This window comes from Rattus norvegicus, chromosome 12 (genome assembly GCF_021556685.1).
Source record: "Rattus norvegicus strain SHRSP/BbbUtx chromosome 12, alternate assembly SHRSP_T2T, whole genome shotgun sequence".
NCBI lineage: Eukaryota > Metazoa > Chordata > Mammalia > Rodentia > Muridae > Rattus > Rattus norvegicus.
Genome location: NC_141545.1, coordinates 29,224,092 through 29,234,483, shown reverse-complemented (window position 1 = coordinate 29,234,483; position 10,392 = coordinate 29,224,092). Strand labels below are relative to the sequence as shown.

General features: G+C 52.3%; 1 protein-coding gene across 2 annotated transcripts in view; it reads right to left on the bottom strand.

The window, feature by feature from the left end:
* Positions 1 to 1,318: 1,318 nt before the first annotated feature.
* Clip2 (CAP-GLY domain containing linker protein 2) overlaps positions 1,319 to 10,392 on the bottom strand; it is a 63,836-nt gene continuing 54,762 nt past the window's right edge. For both annotated transcript variants that reach the window (XM_087578153.1, NM_021997.2), the window contains 5 exon segments: positions 8,572 to 8,728; positions 6,371 to 6,530; positions 4,448 to 4,633; positions 4,080 to 4,142; positions 1,319 to 2,730 (listed from right to left, as the gene is read on the bottom strand). In XM_087578153.1, the coding sequence (XP_087434279.1) occupies positions 2,719 to 2,730; positions 4,080 to 4,142; positions 4,448 to 4,633; positions 6,371 to 6,530; positions 8,572 to 8,728 (578 nt within the window). In that variant the 3' untranslated portion in view covers positions 1,319 to 2,718.

Sequence of the window (10,392 nt, the reverse complement as noted above, 5' to 3'; positions counted from 1 at the left end):
ACCAAGGTCGGCTACCTCGGAAAGAGCATCTAGTTCCCCGTCAACCTCAACAGCCTGTGTCAGCTCAGGTCCCACCCTGCCGACTTTCAGTCTGCTTGCTTTCCCACCAGTTTGCTTGTCTTTCTGCTCCATCCCCACCCCCAGACCCCCAGAGACAGGCTTGGCAGTTTGTTTCCCAATAAATCTTTCTTTCCACCCACGGAGAGGTCTAGTTTAGTAATTTCTCTGTGCCGTCCCTTACAGGACATATATAATTACGTTTTACAGGGGGTTACAATTAAGAGATTGCCTTGAAGTCTCAGGAGAGCCCTGTGAATGTTGTTGGACTGAATTCATTTTGAATCATGATATGGCTACAAGCTTATGGGGGGGGGCAGGGAGTGGAATGTGGTGGGTTCTAATGTGAACGCCCCTGTAGGGTCATGTTTGAATCTTTTGTCCCCAGTTGGGTTGGTGGAACTGTTTGGGAAGGATTAGGAGGTGTGGCCTTGTTGGAGGAGGTATGACTAGGGGGTGGGCTTTGAGGTTTTTTTTGTTGTTGTTGTTTTTTAAAGATTTATTTATTTATTATATATAAGTACACTGTGGCTGTCTTCAGACACACCAGAAGAGGGCATCAGATCCCATTACAGATGGTCGTGAGCCACCATGTGGTTGCTGGGACTTGAACTCAGGACCTCTGGAAGAGCAGTCAGTGCTCTTAACCGCTGAGCCATCTCTCCAGCCCGGGCTGTGAGGTTTTAAAAGCCTACACCGTTCCCAGTTAGCGCTTGCTTTCGGCCTTGTGTCTGTAGATCAGATGTAGGCTCTCAGCTACTGATGCAGTCTGCCTGCCTGCCTGCAGCAGTGCCTCTCACAGTGAAGGTCACACACTCATGCTTGGAAACTGTACGCCTTAATTAAACGCTTTATTCCGTAAGTTGCCTTGGTCACAGTGTTCTGTCACAGCAGTAGAGAAGTAACTAGGACAGGTCCTCGACTGAGAAAATGAAGCCCTTTCTTCCCCAAGTTGCTTTTGGCCATTTACAGCCACAGAAATGTATGACACCCACAGCCTTAAAAAAAAAAATGCTTGTGTGCGTGTGAGTGTGTGCACGGGCATGCATGTACACACAGGTGGAAGTCCAAGGACAATCTCAGGTGTAAATCCTTAGGGACATAGTCCATCTCCTTTAAATCCAGCCCCTCTAAAACATCCCCTTCCCCACCTCCACTGACCGTTCACGTTTGAGTCGAAATTAGCTGGCACTTGAGAGCAAAGTTAGGACCTCCACCCTGTCCCTAAGGTGTCCAAGACAGAAGCAGGCAACAGCAGGAGTCCTGTACCTTAATCACAAGCTTTATTGTCCGAACATGGACTTGCCACACTTCCACAATTCCACTGAGGGGAGGGGGAGGGGAGGGAATGGCTGAGCCACCACTGGGTGGCCACACCGGGTAGGCTGAGGGGGCCGTCAAAGGCCAGTGCTTATGGGGAAATGGCTTCTTGCACACCTACCAGGTGCAAGCCCACTCCAGGGTGGGGCTCAGCCCCGTCTGGTCCCTACTGTGGGAGCCTTTGGCTGTTAATTCCTAATCTGTGAGCTGCCCGATTGTGCTGGAAAGAGCGATATACTGGCTCTGCAGTTGGGCCACTAAAGCGTCAATTCTAGGCTCTAGGCTGCTGTTGTTAACGGCAAGTGCTACCCAAAAGCCAACAGGAAGCAGGGGGTTGGGCTGTGGGGCTGCTAATTCAGCTTCTCCCTAAGGACAAGAGCGTGAGCGCCACCTGCTGGTGTCTAATGGTGCTCACAGAGGCCACCTGGGCCAATCCTAAGGACTTACCATACCTGTCACCCACTGTGGTTCCCGCCCTGGGAAGATAGAAGCAGGACCCTCTGTGGGTTGCTGGGGTCTTTGGAGTAACATGGCAGGGGTTCCCGGAAATAAAGGGAACCAGCGTGATTCCTCTCACCCAGCAAAACACCGCGTGAATGCTTTGTTTAAAGAGTTTTCTTCCCGCTCTTGGCTGTAAGCCCCTGAGCCAGTCCCAGCTCAAGGTCAAGGTAAGAAGAGTGGGTTTGCGAGCTCACCTAATACTGAAGCTGTCTGCTCAATGCTTTCTGGGCAGCAGAGGGGAAGTGGGTAACGCATACTAGCGTGGTGTCGAGGAATAAGGAACCTGTCACCCCCAAATCTTCCCTGGCTAGAGGCCCAAGCGACCTTGTACCATTGTGTTAGAGGATCAGCATATGAAGTCAAGCATCCCCTCCCTAGTTTCTGAAGACTGAAGCCCTTCTTGGTGTGTTACGCGTCCAAGCAGGAGCCCTGCTCCACCTCTCAGGGGCCTGCAGGGGACCTGGGGGACACCAGAAGGAAAGGGAGATGGGGAAGTACCCGGGTGCCCAGACAAGCCTCGGGGCAGCCTGCTATAGCCAAGAGAGGCCCAACTGGATCGCTTCAGCCTCCGCAAATTCAAGAAGCTCCTTGGGACAAGAGAGGTCCTCCAGGGCTGGGCCCAGCTGTACCGCGCTCTGTGGAAGGCCGTGTCTGTGGGAGCCTCCTGGTCCGGCAGGGGGTTCAGGTGGGATGTGTCCACGGCAGTGAGGACAATTATCGTTACAAACACAGTCTCATCTCCAAAGGGAAAGTTCTGGCTCCTGCCTGAAGGTGGCGCTGCTGGGAAGCCTGGCAGGGCTTCTGGTGTGAGTAGGGCCGGTCCATGGTGTCCCTTGGGGGTCAGTGTTTGTCCTAGAGAGATGAGGAATGGGTTGGGGAATTTAGCTCAGTGGTAGAGCGCTTGCCTAGCAAGCGCAAGGCCCTGGGTTTGGGGAAAAAGAAAAGAAAGAAAGAAAGGGAGGGAGGGAGAGAGAGAGAGAGAAAGAAAGAAAAGTGCTGAAGAATGAATGGGCAGATGAGGGAGGGACAACGGGGAAGAGAGCTGGGTAGAGTGTACCGCATGTGTCAAGGCCCTGTGGCAGGAAAAGCCTAGACTCTACAAGGAAATCCAGGCATCTTTGTAGAGGATGGATCTGCAGAGGTATGAAGTAATATACAAGCCTTCATTCCACATCTGGAAGTTATGATGAGCATGTTTCTTACAAGGTTGCTGGGAAAACAAACCCTCATGTGATCTGGACAGCAGTTCCCAGGGTGGTGGCTATCCTGCCTAACTAACCCTGCCCACATCAGCCCTGCCAGCTGCCTGGTCCTCGGCTATCTGGTGAAGAACAGCCTTCCAGGTCCTTGCTCCCAAGCCTGGCCCTTGTTAAATGCAGAGCGACTGGGAAGCCGAGGGGCAAGCTGGGTTTTTCTTCACTCCAGCCTCAACTGCATGGGTCACACAGCGAGCTGGGGACACGGATGTTCCTAGATCAGGTGCTAAGTAAGTCATGGGCATTTGCAATAACGTGGGTGGATGCTGAAGGAAGGTTGGGAAACTGGAACACCGTGTCTCCCAAAACCAAGGGCTATGGGCATGACTCGGCAGTAGATGACTTGCCTAGAATCCCCCAGCGAGGGGCGTGGCTCAGTGGTAGAGCCCCTGCCTAGAATCCCCCAGTGAGGGGCATGGCTCAGTGGTAGAGCCCCTGCCTAGAATCCCCCAGTGAGGGGCTGGGGGCGTGGCTCAGTGGTAGAACCCCTGCCTAGAATCCCCCAGGGAGGGGCTGGGGGCGTGGCTCGGTGGTAGAGCTCCTGCCTAGAATCCCCCAGTGAGGGGCTCAGTGGTAGAGCACCTGCCTAGAATCCCCCAGTGAGGGGCTGGGGGTGCTAAAGCCATGGGTTCCATTCTCAGAACCAAGGGAAAAACCAAAAACAACCCCAAACAAACAAAAGAAGAGAGAAAAAGAAAGAAAAGAAAGAAGGAAGGAAGGAAGGAAGGAAGGAAGGAAGGAAGGAAGGAAGGAAAGAAGAAAAAGCAGGACCATTCCTGGAATGGGTACACTAGTGCTAGAATCTTCCTAAGCAAGCAACCCAGCTGGGACAGGATAGACACACACAAAGCATTCTCATCCCTTTGTATATTTAGTGACTTCGGGAGGGTTTTTCTCAGAGGCCTACTGGCTTGGGTGACTTAGAGAGGCTGCTGGTGCACTTACCTCCTGTTTGTGGGCCTTGTCTGGCTGGTGGATACCATTGGCAGAACCGGAATTGCTGATGGTCTGTGAGGGGAGAGGAAGAGCTACTGAGCATGCGGCCAGCGTGCAGTTCCACACATAACCACAAGGGGGAGCGATCTTCCCAATGGGACCAGTCAGGCTTGGAACCAAAGTCCTTTAGCCTGGGTCTCCCAGGACAGCAATGTTTACTTCCTTTTCAGACTGGGGTTTCAAGGATGGGGCCACCCTCCTTCAGACTGGGGATCCAATGTTGGGACATTCTCTTCTGCCAGACTGGGGTCCCCAGGATGGCGCTGCCCCCCCGTTTGGGGACTGGGGTTCCTGAGGCTACAGCCCCGTGTGCTCACCTGAGTCCTATCTGAGCAGCCCCTCAGGGCCTCCACCAGCCTCTCCACCTGCTGGGCCTGGTCCAGTGCGTCCCGCAGGGCATCCTCCGTGCTCACTAACTGATGTTGCAGTCTCAGCAACTCGGGCGCTGAAGCTGGGTCAATGAGGGAGTAGCGTTTCTGCTCCGACAGGGACTTCTCCTTGTCCTGGAAGGGTGGAGGTGTGGGAGTGTGACCTGCTCCTATGGGTGCTAACTGGAAACTGATCAGGCCCCACCTGCCTTTCGAGTGGAGCTTGTGCCTTACTAGGACCTCCCTCCCCCAGACTTCCCTTTCCAACCTCTTCAAGCTCCAGAATCTAAGACCCACCGCCCCATCCTTTTTTTTTTTTTTTCCGGAGCTGGGGACCGAACCCAGGGCCTTGCGCTTCCTAGGCAAGCGCTCTACCGCTGAGCTAAATCCCCAACCCCCCACCGCCCCATCCTTACCACCGCCCCATCCTTACCAGAGCCCTTCTGTTCTAACACAGAGTCAGCTGACACCCAGTGTTCCTCTCTCTTCCAAGTACACGTGACCCTCCCCCACTGTGTCTCCTCTCTCCCCACCATGACGGTCAGTGTCCACACACCCCACTCTGGCCTCCCACCAAAGCATTCTAAGACGTATCTGTCAGGCCCCACCTCCTCAATGCTTGCGCCCCAGCCTGCAACTCCACACCAAGCTCAGAGCTTCTATACAGACCTCCCTGTGGCTCTAGGACCCCATGCTCTTCATGTACCTTCTAGATTTTCACTATGCTCTTCCAAGCGCAGGGCTGGTTCACCAGCATGGAGCCCCGAGGTAGAAATCTGAGCTCCCCTTTATCTGGACCCGACATTTCTGGGAAACCCACCAGCCCAGGACCTCATCTCTGTCTGTGTCACAGAGCCGCCGAGGCCACAAGGACCCTGGAGTGCATGTGTGCTGGCATTTAACCAGCCAGACATAATGCTGGCAGGGTAGTTAGGGCTGATGACCCCCACGCCCATGCCTAAGGGTAGATGCAAGACAGATAGAGCCCACATGGCTAAAGAGCTCTGTGTCGGATACAGGGTCTCATGTAGTCCAGGCTGGCATGGAACTAACTGAGGGTAACCTTGAACATCTAATCTTCCTACATCCACAGCCGCAGTGTGGGGTCACAGGCACAGGTCACTGCATCTCATTTTATGTAGTACTGGGGACAGAACCCAGGGCTTTCTTTCTTCAAGCACTCTATCCACTGAGCCACACTGCCTCAGCTCCCTAAGCATCTTTTATTAGTCTACCTTCCCCTCCACCCTGTGGATCCCCAAGAGCCCCAAAGCGTGGGAGTAAAAGAGGTCTATCCTCTTTGATCCACCCAATCCATATACCAGAGATCGCCGTCTCTGGCCGGAGCATCGGGCTGTAAATGTGAAACTGAACGGGAAAGGTAGGGCCAGTTCTGTCCTCTGCTGCCAATGTTATCATGTGTGTCCATTCCCACTCACGGCAACTCAGCTCCAAGTCCAGTAGTCTCCCTTGGAGAAGGCGCTTTGGTACCCTGCCTTGAACCTCTCACTACTGACACAACCCCCATATACCACTTAACAAGGAGCCCAGACTTTGGTTTCTGGTTGGACACCTCCCTGCATGGATTTTTTTAAACCCTCTGTGCATGACTGAGTTTTACCCTTCTGGCTCTGGACAGAGCAGACTCTTTGTGTTGGTGCATCCCTGGTTGAGATGTCTAAAAAGGGGTTGCTCAGGCACCTTCAAATGCTACGTGCTTGAGAGCCTGGAGGACTGAGTTTTCAAGACCCACGGCGACTCTAGGAGTTCGCTAGTCTCTTTGGTCCGGGAGCAGGGCAACACCCCACGCCCACCCCCACCCCCACCCCCCGCGAACCCCTCTCCCCGCCCCCACGCTCCGCCTGCACGTACCAGCCCGGTCAGCTTTTCACGCAGGCCCCGGATGTCATCTTTCAGTTTTTGTTCCTTTATCCGCCATTCAGCTTTGTGTACCTCACGGCTCAGGTCTCTCTCGGGCCCTGGGGAGTGCCGATTGGCTTCTAACAGCAACACCCTCAGCTCATTCAGACTCCTGGAGTGGGCAGACAGTCACAGAACGAGGGCATCAATTCTGCAACTCTGTAGTCGGAGCCACGTGGCTGGAGGTCCGTTACCACCAGGGGGCGCCAGCCACAAGGCAATGCTGACCAGAGTCAAGCAAGAAGGTTGTGGCACGGGTCGGCCACACCCAAGAGGAACAGCATTTGGATGCGAGATGACCAAGAGGATTAGCTGTTCTTAGAGCTTTTTTTATTCGTTTGTTTTGAAGATTTATTTTTATTTTATGTATAGGGGTGTTAGTTCTTCATGCATGTCTGTGCACCGTACATAGGCTTGGTGTCCTCAGAGGCCAGAAGATTGTGTCAGACCCTTTGGAACTGGAGGTACAGATGCTTGCGAGCCACCATTTAGATGCTGGGAATCAAACCAGCATCAAACGGAGAAGCAGATCTCTCCCCAGACTCAGTAAAATTTTTTAGATTTTTTTTTCCTTTTTCCTTTTTGTTTTGAGACAGAGTTTCATGTAGCCTGGGCTACCCTCCAACTCTCTATGCTGTACCTTGAATTCCTGACCCTCCTGAAGGCGAGGATTACAGTGTGGTGTTTAAGATTCAGATCGTCCTGCACACCAGGTAGGATTCTCTACCAACAGAGCGGCATCCCTCAGCCCCAGGGAAACTCCCCCCTCCCCCAGCTGAGGACCGAACCCAGGGCCTTGCGCTCTACCGCTAAGCTAAATCCCCCAATCCCCAGGGAAACCTCTTGAATGCTGAAATCACATGCACAAGTGTGCTAGGCAGCAAGGCTGGATTTAGATATAGATGAGAATAGTATTTCAAAGTCAGAAAAGGCCAGGCAAGATGGCTCAATGGGTCAAGGTGCTTGCCACCAAGGCTGAGGACCTAAGTTCAATCCCTGGGGCCCATCTAGGGGAAAGAGAGCTGACTCCTGCAAGGTAAGTCTTCCGGCCCCCACACACATTTTGTGGCATGCACAACCTCCCATGGGCAAAACACACAAACAAGTGCTGTTATTATATTTTTACAAATGAAAACAAAACAAAATAAATCTGAAAAGCATTTTGATTAGCTGGGCATGACGACTCATCCCTATAACATAGCACGTGGGGAGCTGTGGAAGGAAGACTGGGGGATCCAAGGCAAGCCTGGGGTAGGCGTTAAGAGCTTGTCTTGAGAAGATCAAAGTTAGGGCTGGAGAAATGGCTCGGTGGAGAAGGGCACTGGCTGCTCTTCCAGAGGACCTGGCTTTGATTCCCAGCTCCCCTACGGATGTTTGCAACCACCTGTAACCCCGGATCCAGGGGATCTGATATCCCCTTCTGGAGTCCACAGGCGCCCGGATACACACCGTGCGGATTCAGGCACATGCACATAAAACCGTAAATAAACAAATCTTAGAAACACATGGGCTGGAGAGATGGCTCAGTGGTTAAGAGCACTGACTGCTCTTCCAGAGGTCCTGAGTTCAAATCCCAGCAACCACATGGTGGCTCACAACCATCTGTAATGAGATCTGATGCCCCCTTCTGGTGTGTCTGAGGACAGCGAGAGTGTGTTTATAGAGAATAAATAAATAAATCTTTAAAAAAGAAAAAGAAAAAAAAAAAAAGAAACACATACACGCACAAGTTCCCTGACTAAACTTAATGACTTTTAAAGTGGGAAACACCTCCGTAAGACCCCACCTTAGGGGAACACGCATCTCTACCACGGGCCGCCTGGAGTGCGGCAGTTAGGACCATGAGGGGCTGGAGAGATGGCTCAGCGGTTAGGAGCACTGGATGCTCTTGCAGGAGAAGCCAGGTTCAGTTCCCAGTGCCCATGGCTTGGCTCACAACCATCTGTAACTCATAGTACCTGACGTCCTCTCCTGACCTCTGCGAGTACCAGGCACACTTGGGACACACAGACCTACACACAGGTGAAGCACTCATACACATAAAATAAGTACGTTCGAAAAAGATTGAAATAATGATGGCACTAGAAATAAGTATTAAAAAACGAAAGAGAAAGGACTCTGCAACCGCAGGAGCCGAGCCCCGGGCAACTCACCTCTCCTTCCGTAGCAACTCTTGGCTGATGTGGACCAGCTGGCCAGAGGCATCATGGGTCTTCCGAGACACGGCCTCCAGCTCTGCCTCCAGCCGCCTCTTCTCCTTCAGGAGAGAGTCTATCTTCTTCTCTCCTGATTTGCACTTGTTCTCGAGAGCTGGGGGAAAGCCGCAGGGGAAGGAGAGAGTTCAAACACAGACGGTAACTGGGGGAGTGTGGCTCAGTGTGCAGTGTGCTGGCCTCAGCAAACCAGAGGCCCCCGGTTCTAAGTCCCAGCACTGCTTAAACTGGAGCGATTCCAAACAGACCCGTGGCTAAGCACTTCAGATGTGGAAGCAAGAGGATCAGGGATTCAAGGCCAGTTCTGGGACAACCTGGGTTTCAGGAGACCCTGTCTCAAACACCAATGAGAGGCTGGTCTGGCCGGGGTGGGACATGAGACAACAGAAATGCCAGCCTAGGGGCTGGGGATTTAACTCAGTGGTAGAGCGCTTACCTAGGAAGCGCAAGGCCCTGGGTTCGGTCCCCAGCTCCGAAAAAAAGAACCCCCCCCCAAAAAAAAAAAAAAAGAAATGCCAGCCTAAGAGGCAAGCAGTGCCAAGCCTTGTGCACAAGTCTATCATTCCAGCACCGGGGAGGCTGAGGCGGGAAGCTCATGATGAGTTCAAAGCCACAGTGGCTACATAGTGAGTTTTAGGCCAGTCTAGGCTAAAGAGACCGTGTCCCAAATAAACAACAAGAAAAAGCGTCGCCTGGGTGGTGATGTGGTTCAGTTAGTGGAGTGATCGCCTAGCATGCATGAAGCCCTGAGTTTCCATCCCCAGCATCATGTAAACTGGGCATGGAAGTGCACACCTGTCATCTCAGCACTTGGGAGGCAGGAGGATTAGATGTTTAAGGTCATCCTCAGCTACGCTGGGAATTCAGGACCTGCTGTGACCTCATGAGACTCGGCCTCAGAAAAGAGAAAAAAGAAAAAAAAAAAGTAGTATCCTAGTTAGGACTGATTGTCAGCTGGACACAGCCTAGAACCAACAGAAAACGGAGCTGCAATTAGGTGATCATCTTTACCAAGTTGGCCTGTGGTATGTTCCTGAGCAATGTTCTGATTGTGAATGGATGCAAATGGGCCCAGCCCACTGTGGGCAGCACCATTCCCCTGAGCAGGTGGTCCTGGGCTGTCTAACAAAGCTCACAACACAGCAGACAGCTTCCAAGGCAGCAAGCAACTTTCCTGTGGTTTCTGCTTCAAGCTCTTGCTTAAGTTTCTGCCCCGACTTCCTTCAATGAGGGACTAAAGTGTAAGGCATACACTTTTCAACCAGCTACACAAAGCAGACCAATTCTCCCAAGCCAGCATCCCAGGCTCTGTGGGATGGGCATGCACAGCAGGTCACTGGCTATTTCCATGGTTATCCAGGCAAGGTAAGAACTAAAGCTAAGCCTTCACTTTGGCCTTGGGAGGGTCTAGAGCCCACTGACCTTTGTGAGGTCAAGTAAATGTAACCAAGACTAGAAGAAAGAGGGGTGTGGGACCAACACCAGGAGTGGGGTATCGGTGTCTAGGGCACTTTGAATTAGTGAGTCCCATAGTCACCAATTCCAGACTTCTGACCTCTCCTGAGCCTTCTTTGTGTATTTTGCTTTTGGCTGTGGCCCAGGTTCTATGATCTATTTCTTTTGAGACATGGTCTTATGTAGCCCAGGCTGTCCCCAAAATTTCTTCTATATCTATTTCTTTTGAGACATGGTCTTATGTAGCCCAGGCTGTCCCCAAAATTTCTTCTATATCTATTTCTTTTGAGACATGGTCTTATTTAG